Below are 21834 nucleotides of genomic sequence, written 5' to 3'. Positions count from 1 at the left end.
AAAATATGTTGTTCCAGGGACCCCCCAAAAGCAAAGATTGGAGTTAAAAACGTTCACTCTGAAAGAATATATATTCAAAGATTTACGCCACATTTTTATCATATTGTAGATCTGATATTTTTCAATAGCTACAGTAAAGTATAACATAATGCTTAAAACACCAAAAGGGTTCCCGCCCAGAATGGCTTAAGTCCTCCCGGTAAAATTCAGCACCATCAGGTGAGAAGTGGCTGCTGATGTCACGTGTATTTGAAAGGAGACATGTGGTTGTCTACACACTCTATCCAACACCAAACAGTAGGGGTCAGCAGCAGTGACCGTGACTACATGCTGGAAAGGAGATTTGGCATAACGCAAAAAATTGGGAGAAAATATATCCGAGAAGAAATTCTTATTTCCTTCAATTGTGAGAGCACTGAATGTTGAATCATTAAACGTATCAGAGCCATCCAAATCAAATGTCAATGTGCCTGCATGTAAAAAAATTTGTTAAATTAAAGAAAGCAAAGCAAACCAGCCAACCAGACTGCTGCTCCACCACACAATAACTGAATGATGAAAGTCGACACAATCAACACAACAAAACCCTCACCCACGTGCGGAGAGGAGAGGCTGGGTTCTATCCCTGGCATTTGATGCATCCGGCTTAGCCGGTTGCTCCAACAAACACGAATGGCAGCATTAGCGGGTATGAAGCCACTAGCCGACTCTTACTGGTTTGGTCAGGGCACCTGTTAACCCATTTCGACCCGATACCAGATTCTACAAATGTCTTCTAAATCATGATAGTTTTCAGAAAAACGTAAGTTTCTATATCAGTTGTTTCATGTCAAGGAGCCCCAAAAACTATATGTAATATGCCTCCGCCCCCCCGTCTGAAAATATGTTGTTCCAGGGACCTCCCCAGAAGCAAAGATTTGAGTTCAAATGTTCACTCTGTAATAATATATATTCAAAGATTTGAGGCACATTTTCACCATTTTTCAAAAATAGCAGACCTACAAGTTCATAGCGCGGCACGCGGTGCCGCGCTATGAGCTTGTAGATCTGCTATTTTTCAATGGCTAAAAGTATAACACCAAAAGGGGTTCCCGTACAGAATGGGTTAAGCATGGAGGATAACTGGGGTGGACAGCATGAACCTCCACATGCATTACAAAACTGTCTTCACTGTGAGATGAAGGAGAAAAAAGAAAAGGTGGATGGCGACTCCATGTGAATCGGGGAGAGGCACGTGGTCAAACCTCTCCCCGGGCCAACAGTCGGGGTTTGGCACAGAGATACACACAGCACAACACAATGACTAAATTGAGAGAAAATGAAAAACGAGTGACAACAAGTTGTTCAACAAAGTGCCTCTGTGGCACAGAGGGTAAAGTATCTGTCCACCGCCGCAGGGTCCGAAGGGGTTAGAATGGTGGCACAGAGCAACACGGCGTGGCTGAGTGTCTAAACAAATACAATTAGCCGCGTTCGGAGGAGGGAAGCCGGGTGTGGGGAGGGCGTTCTTGTGTCGCTGCACTGCCATTTTTCTACAATATGGCCAGGGGTGGTGCACATCAGGGGGAGGGGGTTGTTGATGGAGGCGCTAGTCCACCTGGTGGGAGTTCTCACTGGCAGGTGAGCCAGTGGTAGAGGTACAATACCAATGGCAACAGAGAAATGTGTGGGGAAAGGTTAATTAGCATAACGATTAAATTGAGGGGAAAGGGAGGGGGGAGGGGAAAAAAAGAAAAGTTCAACAAAAAAACATACATCACACAACAGTCAAAACATATTTTTAAACCCTCCGAGTTGGCCCTGGCCCTGGTATAAGCTATCCCTGGCCCTGCTGTGGGAAAGTGATGGAAGCCATTCTAATGATAGCAATTGCAGACAAGTTCCAAATTCAGAGGAAATGATGAAAATGGGAAAAGAAAACAACATCAGTCCACTTTCACACTCGAGTGAGAGAGGTACTCCCTGCCAGCCAAACAGCACTGTGTGTGTGTGTGTGTGTGTGTGTGTGTGTGTGTGTGTGTGTGTGTGTGTGTGTGTGTGTGTGTGTGTGTGCACACAAGGAGAAGCACACGCTTGGACTCCATCGAGCGTGTATGCACGTACACAATGTTGCACGCACGTGCGCCGCGCACTGCTGCGTGCACGCTAGTGTGAGAGGGAAGGTTGCTCCCTGCCGGCTCGGCCACGCCACCGAGCCATCTGGAGAGGAAATCGAGTGTGAAGTACAGTATAGTTTGGGACCAGGCTCCGTGGCAGCAGCTCAGCGGTTAGTTCATTAGTTCCAAACTTCCAGGGATTAGGAGAGAATCTCTACGACGGGGAGGCAGGGGGGAGTCAGAGGAGGGATGGAGTGGTCCGCAGGAGGGCAGAGAGAGAGAGAGAGAGAAAGAGGGGGGGGGGGGGGGGGGGGGGCAGAGAGAGAGAGAGAGTAGAGCCACCGGCAGGAATGCTATACTAGCGGCCATAGGGCAAACAAAATAGAGAAAGAACATGAGAGAGAGTGAGAACAACAATCGTAACCCTGAGGTCAGATAGGCAAGAGGGAGGGTGGGAGAGAGAGAGAGAGAGAGAGAGAGAGAGAGAGAGAGAGAGAGAGAGAGAGAGAGAGAGAGAGAGAGAGAGAGAGAGAGAGAGAGAGAGAGGAAAGGAGAGAGGGAGAGAGAGAGAGAGAGAGAGACAGAGAGAGAGACAGAGAGAGAGAGAGGAAAGAGAGAGGAAAGAGAGGAAAGAGAGTGGGAGAGAGAGAGAGAGAGAGAAGGGGACAGGTGTAGCCGTCAGTTCCGCTCCAGGGTTTCAACCTGCCCTCTCTACCTCCCTCCCTCCTCCACCCCACTGATCATACAGATATGATGATATGTGTAAGAGTGTTAGAGCAGTCAGCCTTGTCTTCTCCTCCTCTCCTCCCTCCTCCCTCCCTCCCTCACTCCTCCTCTCCTCACTGGGTCCGTGGTTGACAGTTAGCAGCCCACTGCCCGTCCCCCCGCCCCCCCAACCCTTATCCTCCAACCCCACTTCTTTCTTTCCCATCCCGATAAGCAACCGGGGAAAACACGTCATACACCGTTTGGAAGTAATGTCTGATTTATACTTGGTCGTGTACCCTGCTCCGCAGCCAAATAGCCGATTTACAAGCACGCAACATGTGAGCGCCATGTGCTGAGAGCTTGTAAATCTGATTTTTCTTTTGTGTGAGATACCAGCACACAACAAAGTGTAAATCTCCCTTCAGAGTTTCAAGCAAGTAAAAGAGATATCTGTTTTATATCTGTGCATACAACAGTAAATATGACAGATAACGGTCCCCAAATCCTTACTCTTTAGAGCTGCGTCCACATAAACAACTGAATATCTGTTAGAGAGCTCTTTGCTGCTTCTCTCTCCATCTCAGTTGTTAGGAAGGCAGCAGGCAGGCATTGCAGGGGCAGTGCAAAGGCCTGGCATCGGTTGGCAAGGCGACAGGCCTACTGTGCCGTTGTCATGGTGAACGTAATCGCAGTGAACGAGTGTTCGGTACAATGGTAAACAACAGATAAATATGGATATGGACACACATAAAGGCTAACAATATCTTCATAATTGACTTTGCATGGATGTATTTATCAATAAATGATAACACACTCAATCCAAAAACAGATTGATTGAATACTTCATTAGCAGTTAATGGGTAAAAAGCACAGCGAAGTACAGGAGAAGAGTAGGGATACACTCCTTTAATCCATTGAGACCTGGAACGCATCCATGTCACGTTAGCGTTTAACCACATTAACCATTAACCCATTTTGGGGCGGGAACCCCTTTTGGTGTTTTAAACATTGTTATAATTTAGCTATTGAAAAATAGCAGATCTACAAGCTCATAGCGCGCCACCGAGTGGCGCGCTATGAACTTGTAGGTCTGCTATTTTTGAAAAATCGTTAAAATGTGCCTCAAATCTTTCCGAAAATTGTCATGATTTAGAAAACTTTTTTTTTTTAATTTCGACGTCATGCCTGAATGGGTTAAGACTCCTTTTGGTAGGGCGTTCCACATTTTTGTGAACAAATTGAACTCAAATGAGCTAAATCTGGGTTGAACATGGCTAGTGGAGCTCCCTCTGGTGTTGTGATCGTAGACCTAGTAGACAGTTGTGTGGGTGTCTTTCTGGAGTAGCGCATCTTGTTGACCAGGCCCAGTGTGTGGGTGTCTTTCTGGAGTAGCGCATCTTGTTGACCAGGCCCAGTGCAAGTTGCTGTACTCTTGTCCTTTATACCCTGAGCCATCCGGCCCTTGCAAAATGAGCAGGGCAAGGACAAGCAGTAGCCTGACCAGTTTGTTTTGCGATGTCTGGAGCCTTGTTTTTAACAGTTTAGTAGCTGCATAACCCGCTTTCCACGCTATTTAATCCATGTTTCTCCACTGCGTAATACGCTAAACCCGCTATTTGTTTTATGTGTTTAATTTGCAGTTTTTTAATAATTAAAAATAAATGGTGGATTTGTCGCGGATCTGGTGACGAGGCCGTCACGTTATGATGACGAAACCCCCGGAAATCGACCCGTGCTCTGGGCTGCAAGGGCTTCTGGGAAAATGAGTTCAATGCAAGTGACCGGACTCCAGCAGCCCTCACTGTTTGTTGTTCCACATCGCGACGGTGGAATATTTTTCGGTTCGACAACAAGCCATGGAACTATTTTCAGGGGGATTTTCATGGATCAAAGGCGCAAATACTCCAAAGGTAAACAATCTCGGCAGCCTCGGTATATGTCACCGCATTGTCCAAGTGACATTGGACGAGTGCTCCTGTAAAGAGCCCTCAATGTATTCTTACTGACCGGTGAAGAGATCTTGTTCAAAAAACCTTTTTGATTACTTTAGTTGCCATTTTAACACTGGAAAAGATTTGCCTCTAAAATGGAATAGGTAATTTAGTCTTTTCTTGTGATAACATGATTGTCACCCACTTTTACTTGCCGAGGTTAATATTGGAATAGATTCCGTTTTACCAAGGTGTGATGATGAGTTTGTTATCAACGAGCCAGGTGCAGATTCTATCGAGTTTAGTGCCAAGGGCTTTTTCAACCTGCGAACCTGCGAGCCGAGTCACCCTGCGAACCTGCGAGCCGAGTCACCCTGCGAACCTGCGAGCAGAGTCATCCGCGAACAAGAACAACATTATGATACAAAATCGACTGGGGTTCATTGGTAGGTGAAAATCTTGGCAAGAAGTAAACTAGGACAATAACCAGGGAACATTTCACCCTTGAAAACTGCCACTGGCAAAGGAAAGCCCATTTCAAAACTCACAAAGTCACAATATATACATATGCCTATACTTTCTCAACACCTATTACGAGTTAAAATCTAGCTTTTTAGTATCCTTTGGCACACGTGCATAATGTGTGTGCGCGTGCGTGCGTGCGTGCGTGCGTGCGTGCGTGCGTGCGTGCGTGCGTGCGTGCGTGGGGAAAGAATGTCATCCACCTGAAGGCATAGCATACAAAGTGACCCCCCTTGGATTTCCAATTGCCACGACGGAGTATAGGCGGCTGAGTGTGGCTGAGTGTGTGAGGAGTGAAGAGAGGTTGCTGGTAGAGGAAAGGTGCATTTTATTATTGAGTTAATAACTCATTTATATATTACACAGTACGAGCAGGCGAATACATAATGGATCACAGGTTTTTCATAGCACACTGTGCCAGACTCTGTTAAAGCTAACATATGGTCTCCTCTCCTGAATCTACAAATTGTGCCGTGAAGTGTGGGGCTTAGCCAGATCGGAGAGAGAGGGATGGGGGCGGGGGGGGTACAATTCTATTTTCCAGGACTTGATCATTGGCATTCTGATGTGCGGGGGGCTCAGGGTGGCGCTGACGAGAAGACACCTGCTTGGCAACAATATTCTGCGTGTTGGGGTTAAAGAAGAGACAGTAGAGAATGATGCTGTCGCCCTCTGCTCATCAGGGCAACACTTATGAAAGGCCTTACGTTACACATTATAGGCACAGCCAGCTAAAAGAACAGATCTAGGAAAGTGTTGTGAAAAATATGTTTTCAGTACATCATACTAATAATGAATAATATCAACATATTGGTGTTTGAAATGAAATCATGTTAATAACCATGTCCTTTAGAGAAACTATAGATTGCAGTTAAGTGTTGTTGTTAGTATATCATATGGACATGTAGGGTGGAATGAATAATGAATTAGTGAAATGAGTGGAGTGATGGTGGGATACGTCCCTTGATAGAAGATAGAGACGTGGACCTGTCACGAGAAGACAGCTCAAGAGCTCAGAGTCTGCATTCTTCTCAAGCCTGAATGGCAGCATCAACGCTGCATTCCACTCCACATGTCCCCCCTCAAACGCATAATGAAGATAGAAGCGCTGACATCCCACCAACTCCTTCGCAAGGGTCACAGTTTCTAGGCCTGTCAGTCACGCGGGGCCCTCATCTCATTGTCTTTAGCATTCTACGGGAATAGCCTCTGGCCATATCAATCGTCTTTATTATCATGTCTTCAACAACAAAAAAAAACCTTTGTCGTTTGACTTTTTCCCTCTTTTTTTTTTGTACCCCCGTCCCTTCTTTTACCCCACTCTCCAATCACAATTTCATGGGCAGTTTGGCAGGGCCAATGGGGAGGCGGTGTAGGCGGGAGGAGAATGCTTTTAACCTGCTGCATCTGCTGCCTTCCTGCTGCTCACCCAGTGGGACCTGGTCACCTTGTTTTAAAGGACTCTGATAGGGGGGCCGTGCTGCCTTTATGCAGACACAATAGGGTGAAATGTGCTTGTTTTAAACATCTTACTTAGGTGGATTTCCTTCTGGTGATTAAATCTAGCACCTGTCTGAGGGGAGGGAGACGGAATTAAAACCCCTTTTGGCTGACACAGCTGCGTGTGTGTGTGTGTGTGTGTAATGTGTGCACTTGTGGTCTATGCACGTTATATAGACAGACACACGTGACATGTGTATAACTGTGTGCATGCGTGCGTGCGTGCGTGTGTGTGTGCGTGCATGTGTTTAGGAAAGGAGGTTTGTGTTAATTACCTTTTTGCTCAGGGCAACCCCGTCCTCGCAGTCTAGGACAGCACAGTCGACGTCCAGCGAGGCTAGCTTCCGTAGCTTCCTCTCGTCGTTGCCAGGGCAGTAGAGGACGGCCCTGCGTGGCACATAGCGCAGTGGGGTGGCCGCCGTGTGTTGACCACGACATCCCAATGCAGACCGCTGCCAGACGCTATTCAGGAGCCAGCCACTGTCCCTGTCAGCACAAACACATGGTGCACACACCAGTGTTGGGTAACATTACTTTTTTTTAAAGTAAGTCGTTACCAGATTAGTGCCATTACAAAGTTATGTTTTATGTTTGAGGATTACCCACTGAGAAAGTAAAATGTTAGATTACGTTTAAATTCCTTTTGCGTTACCGACCAGTTGGGAGAGTAGGCTGTTAACAAAAATCGATTTTGAAAAAGACAAGCCTGGCCTGGGCCATGGCTCAGTGGTCCAGGCACCTTGGCTGGTAATCCAGTCTGGCAGTGTGCCGCGGGTTCGACTCCCGATCCCGACGGCCTTTACTGCATGTCTTCCCCCCCCATCTCTCTCCCCATTTCCTGTCAGCCTACTGTCTGTCCCTCCATAAAAAATATAAAATAAAGGCGAAAGCCACAAAAAAAAACATTAAAAAAGAAAAAAAAAAGAAAAAGACAAGCCTGCCCTGGCCAGTCCATTGACAATTTGTAGATAAAGTACTTGTGGAATCTATAATTTTTTGCTCGGCCAAATCTGCTGGGCACTCTACATCTTTATTCTGAATTATCCATGGGTATAATATAGAGTGAAAGTCTGGAAACATTTTATTCAGTGATGTTCTGTTTTCCCATTATGCTCTCCATTGAAGTGGATGAGGCACGTTGACCTGTCCTTTGACTCGCTTTGTCAGCGACAAACTCACCCAAAACATTGAGCCACTCATATGCTAATTGTTTCGCATGCAGTTAAGCACATTCAGCTGAATATTTGCTCAGAGCATGGTGGGTAGAGGGAATGTGTCAGTGATAGCTGGAGAGATGGAATAATAAATATGGAATAGTATTCAAAATAAATCTTTAGATTGGGTTCGCTCATTCTCTTTGGGAGTTTATTCGTTTATATTGCTACAGTCAACAGGAGATAAGCATGTTTTATCGGCTGTGTTTTGGTTACAAGCTGCTGCACTGTCAGATACATAATGAATGTGGGTAATATGCATGGATTCAGACCACAAATGTGCTTATCAAAGCGTTCAAACATGCATGTTTAGCAGGCGTGCGCACATGCACAGGCACGTGAACACACACACACGCGCAAACACGCGCGCACACACACACACACACACACACACACACACACACACACACACACACACGGGCACACACACGGGCACACGCGCGCGCTAATACAGAGTCACACACCAATAATCACAATCATGGCACACGCGTCTTAATTATTTGTTCTGTCGGTCTGGGTGCTGAAACAATTAGCCCTAATGAATAGCCTAAATGATTAGGATCGGATAGATCTAATTACAGTGAGAAACAGCTCTACTGCAACCAAGTCTCACTGGGCTTAGGGTGGCCCTTGGAGGAAACATTTGTAGATAGTATTAGTAGCACACATCTTTGCCCGAGGAGAAGAGAAGAGAGAAAGGAAGAGGGGGATAATGGTTCATCTTGTTGAAAGAAAAAAGGATATTGGGGGGGTGGGGGGGTCATAAGTATTCTGTTTGCTAAATAGCGTGCCTATTATATTCTCAAGGAGCTATAACGTCCCTTCAATAGCCAACAAATCCTGTCAACTATGCTTCCAAACGCCCTCCAGTCGGTCTTACAGTCGGGCCTAATCTGGACTGAGATGATGGTGGCCGTAACAGGTCATTAAAACCCAAGTCAGGTGGCTGCTGCCCCGGGGCAAATTAGCGCTTCCAGGTACCTCTGCAGGGCACCCCAATGTTCTAGTGTTTGGCATGGGGGGGGGGGGGCAGTGGCACCTTTTGTCAAGAATAATCACAAAAGGTTGCAGAAGGGTGGAATATGCCAGGGTTTCTTTGCTATGCGGATTGAGGAGCAGTGAGCAGGGGAGGACCGTTGCAGTCACTTGAGGGACAAAAAGCTACAGGGTCCGCATGGTGACGGGAGGAAAAAGCAAACATGAAAATTAGAAAAGAAAATAGTGGGTTGGAAGACAAGAGGGGGGCATTGAGTGGTAGAGAGGGGCATGAGAGGGGGCTGCAAAGACCCAAATGAAGTCCTCTCTATTCAGCAGATGCTGCTCCGGGGTGAATGTTAAAAAGCCACTCTAAGTGCCCACTTGAAAGGGAAATAAATTATAAGTTAAGTGGGGTACGCTTACAAGAAGACGGTGGCAGTAATAAAATAATAGATTTCATTAAATAAAAGAAAAACGTTGGGGTTGGGGTTTAGGGGTTTGGAGGACTCCTTGATGTCGGCTAGAATCAGAGGGAGAATGGCACAGCACCGAATCAGCTGACCCTAAAAGCAAAGGTCAGTAACAGAGACCGCAATCAGCGTTTCTCTCTCTCTTTCATTCTACCATGGGTTTTTTTTGCCTTTCTGCTGTCTTTTAGCTCAGCGGGGGGGTCTCACTTTACAGTAAACTGGTGACCATGAAAAGATATATACGGGGATATGAAGGGAGGTCCGCATGGCTTGGTCTTATGCAGGGGAGAGAGGAAGGCTTTAGATCTGGCAAAACCTAATAGGGTAGTACAGGCCCGGCGCCAAGGTGGTGCCAGAGGGGGCCTGGCACCCTCAGTTGCAAATTCTGCCCCCTCAGTTTAAGGTTTAACCCATTTTGACCTGAGATCATTCTAAAAATGTCTTCTACATCCTGACAGTTTTCTGAAAAAGCTACGTTTCTATGTCAGTCGTTCTTCGATTTTTCTAAAATAGCAGACCTACAAGCTCGTAGCGCGCTATGAGCTTGTAGATCTGCTATTTTTCAATAGCTAAAGCATAACATAATGCTAACACCAAAAGGGGTGCCCAGAATGGGTTAAGTACAGTTATATAGTTTTACTATATACAAATGAGACGTGCAGGCCTGGGCCGTGGCTCAGCGGTCCAGGCACCTTGGCCGGTAGCCCGAGTCTGGCAGTGTGCCGCGGGTTCGACTCCCGATCCCGGCGGCCTTTACTGCATGTCACCCCCCCATTTCCTGTCAGCCTACTGTCTGTCCCTCTATAAAAAAATTAAAAAATAAAGGCGAAAGCCACAAAAACAAACATAAAAAAAAAAAGAAAAAAGATGTGCAGTGCACCCTCACCATTTTCAACTGCCCCCCCCCCCCCCCTCAGTCATTTCTTCCTGGAGCGGAGCCTGGGTTAGTATTTAACTCATAGACTTTATTACTGCTTTTCATCTAAAGATAAGACAAAATCCTGTTCATTTAATGTGTAATAATGGACACTTGCACATCCATTTTTACCCTCTGCTGTAACCCGTGAGATATATAGAACGCAGTCGGGTTTCAAACCCAGGTCTCCCAGGTGACGGCCTGTTTGTCCAAGGGAGATATTTCGCTTCAGGCAATACCACCTGTCTTCTAATAGCAGTCCTACCCAAACACAGGTCTACATTTCTGAGTATAGAAGAGCAGCGATACCACGTCCAACTATTGCATAAATACAGTATACTAGTTCTATTGTATTAACCCATTTAGGCCTGTCCTCGAAATTTAAAAAAAATCTTCTAAATCCTCCAGTTTTCTGAAATAAATATTTTCACGTTTTTTCAAAACTAGCAGACCTACAAGCTCGTAGCGCGCCACTCGGTGGCGCGCTATGAGCTTGTAGATCTGCTATTTTTCAATAGCTAAATTATAACATAATGTTTAAAACACCAAAAGGGGTTCCCAATATGGCCCAATATGGGTTAACATACTCAAATTGGTCGAAATAATGTTTTATCGACTAAAAAGGTTCCAGATTGCAGCTTCAAACGAACACTTGGGGATTTTGCACTGTATGCAGTGTTTCTCTCGTCTACACGGCCAAGGCTTTGGGCACTGTGCCAGGTACGTAGCAGGGGCTTGATCAATAGTATGCTATAGAACAGCTGTGTGCCATCAATAACAGGATACAGCAAACACGGCTCACCCCTCCATTTCAGAGACATTATAGGTGACTTTTGTGGTGGTGAAAGTCTGTTGTTGTTTGCACACCACCACTGTGGTGACAATACTGGCCATGCAGCTGAATAGTGCAGCAAAGAAAAGCTTATAATAACAGTGTATATTTAGTTGATGGGGATCCGGGACCCCTACAGGGGATCCTCCGAGTTACTACAGGAGGGTTTGTTTGTAATAGCAAAGATAATGTGTAAACAAAACAAAAAAAAATGTAATTCACACAAAGGCTTTAAAGGAAAAAAAAAAGATTATATATTCAAGACACCTGTAGTGAGGGTTCTTGCTTCATCTTTCTCTCAGCTAAGGGGTACTTGGACTACAAATGTTGAAGACCCTGCTTTTGCTGTTGGGGTATTTGCACAGTACATGTGGACATGTCCTCTGCGTTTACCCATGCTAACTAGTAGGAGCGCTGGATACCATTCATAATGATGCCTGGGGAGCACTTGGGGTTAAGTGTCTTGCTCAGGGACATTTGGAGACTGAAGACTGGGTGAGCTGGGGGTCGAATCCGATTCCCAGACCACTCAGCTATGGCCTCCTGCTTTATACTCTAATAAAGGGGTTCTCAACGTTTTTGGCCGGGGACCCCCGGAGATGCTTTGGCAGTGTCTCGGGACCCCCGCCCCGCCCCCTCCCGGCCCCCAATATAAATTGACTGCTACAATAACCTTAAATACACCATAAATAAATACTGAAACCAGATAAGGTGTATATATGTGTACTATATGTAAACTCTTCATTTCCATTTTCCGGCCATTCAGTTGCAAAAAAATAATAATAATAATTTGGGGACCCCCCAAAATAATTTGGCGACCCCCAAAGGGGGCGCGACCCACGGGTTGAGAACCCCTGCTCTAATACGACGGTTTCACTTGCCAAAACAAAACGGGTATACAAGCTTCAACACACGGTTAACTTGTAGATATGTTATTTTTTGCAAGTGACATTCTCGTGTGATGGAGACATGGAGTATAGGCAGGTCTTGAAATTAACTTTTCTTGCTAGCACTAGTGCTCCCAAATTAAAAAGTTAGTACCACTAGCAAAAAATCAGGAGTGCTTACCCAAAAAGTAAGGAGCACAGATAAATTAATCATTAGAGGGAAATAATTGTAATGGCGTTTTGGTTGGGTTTTTTACTTTCTTGAAAGTGAATTGGGTAAAGTTACGAGGCTTGCCAAGCCAACTGTGTGTTTCAAGACAACAACACTCGCTAGGGACATAATTTGGTAAGAAAACAAATATGCTGCTGGGAAATACTGCCATCAGTGCCATAACTGGAGAGTCCAGGTTTCTCAGACTGGGATATAGGAGGACTATAAATAAATTTGATGCCGTCTTCCCAGAATTACTTGCCTCCACAAAGTGCTGTGATGTGGCTAGCGATGTGGACCAGTGTGAGTGTAGCCAATACATGTCATGTACAGTATGTGTCAAAATGGAACAAGTCTGTTACACTTCATGGGGCGCCCACTGGCCAAGTGGTCCAGGTGCATGCCACTTATAGTCTCTGACAGTGTGTCGCGTGTTCGAGTCCCGTTCATGACGACCTTTGCTGCATGTCTCTCCCTCTCTCCTGTCAATCTTCACTTGATACTATCAATAAAGGCAGAAAAGCCTAAAACAAATCTTTAAAAAAAAAGAAGTCTGTTACACTTCATGATGATGCAACATCTCAACCTTTCTTATCAATTGCATAGGGAGGATAGTCATTAGAAATTAGCACAGCTTATCTCTTGCAACAATATACAAGACTTTATGAAACCTAGATAGCATTTGATAGCATTTGATAGCATTGATAGCATTAGATAGCATTTGAAACAGACTTATAGCATGTCATGTAGACAGCACAATAATTGCATTGTATATAGTCATAGCACATCATAGTAGCCTACATATGTATAGCATAGTATAGTATATATGTATAGTTAATATGTATAGTGTCATTATATAGATATGTTCTAGTTACGTTCTTAGCTTACGCATGTTTCTTGATAAATGCATTTTATATATGTGATGTATTCCCATACTTTTGTTCCTGCCTAATGTAAGTCGCTCTGGATTAAGAGCGTCTGCTAAATGCCTAAATTGTAAATTGTAAACCACAACGAAAAACCATGGCCCTCATTTATCAATCGAGTGTAAAATCTGCCCCAAATTCGAGTGTAGGATTCGTAGTACACCCACGTCGGGTCGGCATTTACAAAGTGATCGCAGACAGCGGTTTCTTCCTTAATTTCGTTCGGACGTTTATAAATGTGACGGCTGAAATCTATCTGGCACGCCCTATGAAATCAAGCCTCGCCCTCGTTTTTGCGACATGAACAACTGCAATACGACCTGGAAACCATGGTTACAGGGGAAAAAAAGTTATACCTGCCAAACGAAGTGCACTTTCTGACAATGCGCAGGATTCGTTTGAATCGCAGCAAAGCTTTCTGGTGTGAATGTCACCTAAGTTGCCTTGCTGCCCCCTCCCATACACACACACACAGACGCACGCAACTTGTTGTATCTTAAATAAATAAACCTGCATGAATTAAATAAAGCTGTAGGACTACCCTGTCTGTTTCTCCTCTCGCTTCGCTTCCCTTGCTGCCCCCCCCGCACGCATGCACGCACATATCGCAATTTGCAAGCAACTGTCACTGTGTTGTTAGTTGTATATTAAATTATTAAAGTCTTTATTCATTTAATATACAACAAGATATATTAGTGAACGAAAACCTGAACCTGTGAACCATGAATTATATAACAAATAGGCACGCACACACGCTGCAGTTTTGCAAGGTGCATCTCCTGTCCTGTATAGTCTGTCTCTCTCTATCACGGTGGTCCGTCCGTGACACCGTGACCAATTGACCATGCACGTTCGACGACAGTCTATTTAAATTGCCTCGCTGTCAACTGTCAATTATATGAATATTGTAGCCAAAACCGTAGCCTCATGTGACACTGGACAGTGGTGGTGGTGGGCTGCAGGCTGGCTTAGCCTATACTATCTCCGATGCGTTCCCACTTGCGCTGGCACGGCACATTTGGCATTCGAGCGACGCGAGGAGGAGATTGCGCATACTGTAACTCCAGAAAGACATCGGCCTGCTGTAGATTAGGCTACAGTAGGCTACCCATGTTGGGACTCTCCGCGCTGCAGCACTGCACTATAGGCTACTCTCCAACGTCCCGTCATGGAAATATTTCAGCACAGACAGCCCAAATCCTCGCATGTATGCGCTCATCATGCAAAACACTGTTTAAATGGCTTACGCATCTAACTTGCAACATTGTTTTTAAATGCGCGATTTTAATTGCTTGCTTGTAAAGTTGGAAATCTCCTACTAATTTCCTATGACACAAAGACACATCGTTGATGTATTCCTTTACTTTTTATTTTATTTTTTACATTTAGCCCATATACATACCTATACAGTTTTATATAAACATTTTAGGAGTGAATACATATGTTTCGATGCCTGTGACAGCCTCTCAGCTGGTCAAACAATGCTGCTCCGCTGTTCTACGACAGAAAAACAGGTGAGGACAAAGCGTACGACAGCTCCCGACCAGACGTGGTTTTTGTCTTGGCTCAAGTTCAAAATCAAACGTTGGCGCAAATGGTAAATGCCGAAAATTGCGGTAATTTCGGCGTACACCCATATTTTGGCGTACGCACGGTTGATAAATGAGGGCCCATGTGTTGCAAACCGACATGGCACAGGTTAGATCTACACAACAACTACTGCATCCATCTTATGCACAACATGGAACCCTATTCCTTGCTTGGTCATTTTCAGTAGCTCTAGAGAAGCGTATTCACTAAAACGTGTACAAGCAATATAGCGTACTTAATGGAAACCGTATGTAAAAAGACACCGTACACATTAGTCTATTAATTTGCTTCAGTTTAGAACTTCACTTCAAAAATGCAAACCGCTGACACACTAGAAAAGCTTCTAGAAACTGTATAGCAGAAAACATCTTGGTCGTTCAAAACCCAATAAAATAAAGACTGCTCTTATCTTGGAATAATTAATTTGATTATATATGGTTTGACTGAATGGATTCTCATCTGGTGCTGCTCTCAGTTCAGACGACCAGGGAACTTAACCCATTAAGACCTTACATCGAAATTTTAAAAATGTCTTCTAAATCATTTCTGAAATACCTATGTTTTTATATCAGTGGTGTGGTGCTCAATATGTCATGTCAAGGATCCCCAGAATTATCTGTATTTGGCCGTGGACCCCCCATCTGAAAATATGTTGTTCCAAGGACGCCCCCAGAAGCAAAGATTTGAGTTAAAAACGTTCACTCTGAAAGAATATATATTCAAAGATTTGCGCCACATTTTCGCGATTTTTCAAAAATAGCAGACCTACAAGTAGCGCGGTAGATTGTAGATCTGCTAAAGTATAACATAATGCTTTAAAACACCAAAAGGGGTTCCCGCCCAAAACGGGTTAATAGGCAAAATGGCAGATCTGGTGGCTAATATTAACAGTGTAATATTCCCATAAAAACGCCAGAGGAACTGCTAGTAAAAGCAGGCAGCCATAAACATTATTGGTAGGCTATATTACAGTAGCGCTGTAACCAATCAGGACGTAGGGACCCGTCATCAAATGCACACAACACACAGCGCTGCCCACATACCACATGCAATCTGGATCCTTTTATTAATACCACTCCACATCTGGCGGACATTTTCCCATCATTAAATCATGATCTATGTATTATATGTTTAACAGTCCCCAATGTACTGTCCACAACTGCCTTACCAAATTCCTTTCCTCTTCATTCTCCTTTCTTTCCCCCCCTCTTTACATGAAAGGTTATGATAACACGGGGCTGCGTGGCTACATTTGTGGCCGTAAAGCGGTGGGACTTGGCCGCAGTGACTAACTTTACTGGTCTGAGATCAGAGGTAAGTTGTGTGTTAGTGGGTTTATGTGCTGCCGGACGGGGACTGTTTCTCATTAGCGGGCAGAAACCAGGACCATGAAGGAAGGGGGGGGGGGGGGATGATGGGGGCTTGGAAGATATGTAGAATTCTCCAGGCATTTTACTGAAATATATGAATAATTCCATATAGAGGCCTCACAAAAAGGTTTCATTTTCATTGTATCCTTCAACAATATAAGTATTATTATTAAACCAACTATTTTTTATTCTATTTCACCAGTGATTTACATTACTGCAGTATTACTATCAATATGTATTTTGCCAATAAAGATGTCAATCGATCAATCAATCAATTCCCTTTAACTTGCGTGACTGTCAGGAAAGATTGTATTACTGTAACCGTATTTAAGATATCTTTTTGGCTTTTTCTGCCTTTATTGATAGATTGATAGTAGACTGACAGGAAATTGGGAGAGAGATGGGGGAAGACACGTGGAAAAGGCCGTCGGGATTGGGAGTCAAACCCGCGGCACGCCGCCAAGGCTGGCTCAGCAGCCAAGGTGCCCAGACGGTTGAGCTAACCACCCAGGCCTAAGTATGGAACTTAGCCTCAAATTGCACCTTTCTAAACAAATTGTATTGTATGGAACTTAGCCTCAAATTGCACCTTCTTCAACTAAACTGTGTATATGGAACATAACCTACTGTGAAGCTGTTCACAAAAAACTTTACCTAACTTTGCTACTACAGGGAAAACATGCACATGTACATACAGTATGTTACTATTTCTCTACTCCTTGATTGCTCTTTTTTGCACTCTTTATTCTATCCCTTTGTTTGCTGTGCTTGCTGTTTTGTTGTTGTTTTTGAATGTTACGCCATCTATGACGCTGCATTGTCTGTAAGGAAGCCAAACAAAAATAAGTTATACTCTTATGTACCTGTACACAAGATGTAACAATAAAGTCCCAACCTTGAACCTTGAGAAGAGCCTCTGATGATCTGACACACTGTCTGAGGCCCCTTTTCCACTGGGGTGGAAACCGCTTCTGTTATTTTTTCCCCACCTAATATTGAACCAGTTCAGAGTGTTTCCACTGAAACTGGAATTGGTTCAGAACCCTAAAGGTTGGTTGGAGACTGGAACGTGAAAGCACCAACGTTCCAAGAATCTAGAACGGAACAAGTTCTAGAAGGTTCTAGGAGTGCTGGAGCACTGTGTGCAACTGACATACTCTGCTCCTGTTTTCCCTGAATCAATTTACAATTTAGGCATTTAGCAGACGCTCTTAATCCAGAGCGACTTACATTAGGCAAGAACAAAAGTAAGGGAATACATCACATATATAAAATGCAGAACGTAACTAGAACATATCTATATAATGACACTATACATATTAACTATACATATATACTATACTATGCTATACATATGTACTATGATGTGCTATGACTACATACAATGCAATTATTGTGCTGTCTACATGACATGCTATAAGTCTGTTTCAAATGCTATCTAAGTCTAAAAAGTGCTATCTAAGGGGGTAGGATAAGTGCTATGGGCCATGATGGAGTCTGAAAAGGTGGGTCTTCAGACTCCACTCCACATCCTTATCTCTGGAAGAAGTTGCACGTCATATATACCAGCAGCAGAGTATTGGGCATTTTCAAAGAACAGGCCTCATGGGCTGTAATGCGTAAACACTTTACTCCGAGCAACACAAACAAACGAGAGACTATGACGTCTGAATTAATATTCAATCTGAGGTATATTGCCGCTGTTGATCATGGCCCTGGCACTGTAGTAATTGGTTCATTATGACCAAATCATGATAACTATTTGGCTTAACATGTAATTTCACATAACATGTAACTGTATTGGCCTCCACCTGGCAGCATAATAGCCTAATTCAGGTGGAAACGATTGTCCCACCACATGTATTAGAGCAGATAACAGAGGCCCTTGCCCAACAGACCCTGACAACAGCCTCCCTCTCAATATGTAGATTTCCACAATTATCTCCAGTGTGGCGGCGCAGGCAGAAGCTGTGTCTAAGATGCACAAAATTAAAGATCTGTGTTTCTCACCCACAATAATCAGTCTCTTTTTAATATGCAAACTACTTTCAGAGCTCTGTGGTGCTTAAAGGTTCCAGATTAAATTTTTATGAAAATAAATAAAGATGAATATAAGCGGGAGAGGGAGGAAATCGATATGCTGCAGTCGTGCATAAACAGACCAGACCACTCTGTCGTCTAACACCCCCGCCCCCACACCCCTCAAGCAGCAAGCTGTCGGAGTGTGCGAAATAAAATGTTCTGAAAGTCATCAATATTTATCTGGTTTGGTGCCACTGCCTCGTTCCAATCTCAACCAAGGGGCCAGTGAGGCTATTCAACGTTGAAGCTCTGGGCCCTAGTGGTATGAGGAAGGACTGCAGGCGGACCCGTGGATTCATGACGAGGAATTCAATGCCGTGCAACTGGGCTTTAACACGTAGGACCATCACTCCCTACGTCACCCCGGACCTCAAATTTGAGGTCCGGAGGAGGTACTTCCGGCAGTCTTCCGGGTGCTTCAAAACGAATAGCTTGGGGGCGGGGCTAGTGCTCCAGTTCGGTCTCTATCCTTTATATACTCTATGATCTCAACCTTCCCACTGAATGAGAGAAGAGTTAAAACCATCTGGTACTGCTATATCAGCATTTTTGAGTGGTGCAGCCACTCCAATGCACAGCGATGTGTGTCCCTATGTATGTTTAGGGACGGGTACCATGTCTGTTTAGGGTACCAACAGGTGACAAAGTGGCGCTGTTGAGCTTCACACTGTGCACAGGTGCATGATGGGAAGCTGAGTTTTTTAGCAGCCATTACGTCACACACACACACACACACACACACACACACACACACACACACACACACACACACACACACACACACACACACACACACACACACACACACGTCTGTTTTTAAGTGTTGATTGTTGTTGTGTTGTTGACTGAGAAATGTTCAAACTCAAACAGGTCCTTCTGGATGCGTTCTACCTTTCATTTGCCCCCTGCCTACTTTCCTCGCCCTCAGGGCGAGTCCACACTCAGCCTATACTCAATCTGTCCCCTTGAAGATTACATCAGCTGGAGGAGGGTGCTGACCTTACCATGGGACTGCAACGGGTATCAAGGCCTGGCCTCGTGGCCTGTCCTCGTCTGACTGACAGAAACAGGAGTCGACTGCGGCAGGACAACTTAACCCCATCGCACGGAGGTTTCCAAATGAACACAAGGCCGGAAAGAAGAAGCAATGCACTCCAGTCTCTTTATTCATGCTCGTGCCCTAAACTTTTAATCTCACTTCCTGAGATTTGGTCCAACCACTCAAAACACCTCTACATCAACCTCTCCCCCCCCCCCTTTTCACAAAGCTCCTTGCCGTTACCATGTCCATTCCCCGTCAACAATACCCCTTTCTCCCCCTCCAATCCCATGACCCCCTCTCCCTTTCCGCGCTCATTAGGTTGGGTTTTATGCCTTAATCTGCACAATGAGGATGAAGTCATAGCAGTTATCTTCAACAGCCAATGCCTGTCTACCTGTAATCCCTTCTCAAAGTCTGGCCGCTTTCTCCCCGCTCACAAATCTGCACACAATGCCTTTACACAAGGCCTCGCCCTCCGCTTAACGCTTGGAGACGACAGCAATCGCTTCTTATTCTCCTCGTCCCCGCTCACACACACAGGACTAGTAAAATCCCACTCCGGCTCCTTGGGAGAGGAGAGACGTCTTTATCTGGAACTCAGTGCCGGAGGAAAATAGGCTACAGACTGGAAATGACACGAGAGCTATGATTCGCACGAGGGTTTGGACTAAGGTTTCATCATGGCTAATGGCGTCTCTCTCTCTCTCTCTACATATAGTAAACTCTGTACAGGGCAGGCCTACAACTCCACTCAGGTGGTGAATCGACAGATAAAGCCATTAAGAGAGGATCAAACCTCTCTACAAAAAACTCTTCCGCACAGCCGTTAAATTCATTCAAGCGGTAAAATAATGAACTCTTCATTCAATCATAATTGAGAGGTGGAGCATAAAAAAAGGTCAAACTAGTGGCTGTATTCGAGGACAGCATAAGGAGGGATAGCTTTTAACTTTGCATTTTTATTGACTCCCAGCTAAACAAAATGAGTGGGCTCTCTTAAGACTGGGCACTCTGTACCGGCCATTCAGGCCTCGGGAGCCCCATTGTAGAACTGTGAAGAGAAAGAAAGGAAGCCCCACTGGTGGAAATGCAGTGGAACAGCTCCACAACAGGCCACAACTGTTCCCTTATGCATGAAAGGCAGGGAGATAAAGGACAAGATGGACTTCTGAGGTAGGGCCAAAAACAAAGGCAACAAAAGTGCTGATCGCGAGGGGATGACACGACTCGTCTCGGCAGAGCAGGCAAGGAGAAAAGGGGGCAGGGGACAATGCTGCTCCCGGGCCAAGTGACATGCTCAAGAATTGAAAAATCCACACAAGAAGTTTCTTCCCGATTCACTAAACCCACAAGGGCTGAGTGACTGTCGGTTGGAACCAGATCAACCTAACAGGGGGTGTGGTGGGGTGCATGGCTGATAATCTGCCTACAACTTCTCTGTCTGTCTGTCTGTCCGTCTGTCTCTCAAGTCTCTCAGTAACTTTCTTTTCCCAAATGTTCTTCTGCATGGCAAACAGCTTGGCATGGGCAGAGGACAACTGGGGTGATGGCATTAGTCCACGCACGCACGCACGCACGCACGCACGCACGCACGCACGCACGCACGCACGCACGCACGCACGAGCGCTAAACCAATCCTAATCAAAGCAGCCTGACCTCCATGGAAACAGTAAGACCAACAGAAACACGTGCACTCATTTTAAATGCATCCCTGTTTTTAGTGCCACAGTCCTAATGGATGCTAATATTAGGGGAGTCGGAGCCAATGTGTCAGGGGCCATGCAAAAATAACGACAACGCTTCCTGCCAATTATCATTCTTTTGGCTTCTAGACTGGGACTAGCTGGGGGAAGGAGGGGGGAAAAAAAATCATCTTTCAAAATGAACAAGGGCTAGTGTGTGTGTGTGTGTGTGTGTGTGTGTGTGTGTGTGTGTGTGTGTGTGTGTCACCCATTTCAAAAGATGTCTAGGCCAAATTTACAGTTTTTAGCATGACGCCACCTCCAATGTCCTACTGTATTTACATGCACGCAGGAGCTGCAACTATCTGTAAAGTGTGACTATTTATACCATCTCCTTAACTTATCCTGTTTTTAAATAAATAATAATCAAAACGAACAAATCGCACTCAAATGTTCTCAATCCCTTCAATCTGCACGCTAACTATAACCCATTTTGGGCGGGAACCCCTTTTAAACATTATGTTATAATTTAGCTATTAAAAAATAGCAGATCTACAAGCTCATAGCGCGCCACCGAGTGGCGCGCTACGAGCTTGTAGGTCTGCTATTTTTGAAAAATCGTGAAAATATTTATTTCAGAAAACTGGAGGATTTAGAAGAATTTCTTTAAATGTTGAGGTCAGGCCTAAATGGGATAAACACAATGCCAAGCGGCTACACAGGGGCAGCATACCTGTGTGCAGGACGTCCCGCGGCCCCTGCTTGTGGAGCTATAATCCTCAGGTCAGGGAACTTACGGTGCGCTCCACAGGTGGAGGGCCCTCCTCCGCGCTTAGCCCCGAGGCCCCCGGCCGCCACACAATATATATATATACTT

At 45.0% G+C, this 21834-nt stretch overlaps 1 protein-coding gene across 3 annotated transcripts in view; it reads right to left on the bottom strand.

Annotated features, from left to right (window-relative positions):
* clybl (citrate lyase beta like) overlaps positions 1 to 21834 on the bottom strand; it is a 139358-nt gene that overhangs the window by 34247 nt on the left and 83277 nt on the right. For all 3 annotated transcript variants that reach the window (XM_079519056.1, XM_079519055.1, XM_079519057.1), the window contains one exon: positions 7033 to 7243. In XM_079519056.1, the coding sequence (XP_079375182.1) occupies positions 7033 to 7243 (211 nt within the window). The remainder of the gene's footprint in view (positions 1 to 7032; positions 7244 to 21834) is intronic.

Source organism: Electrona antarctica (genome assembly GCF_951216825.1).
Source record: "Electrona antarctica genome assembly, chromosome: 13".
Classification (NCBI taxonomy): Eukaryota; Metazoa; Chordata; class Actinopteri; order Myctophiformes; family Myctophidae; genus Electrona; species Electrona antarctica.
This window is presented reverse-complemented; position numbering and strand designations above follow the sequence as displayed.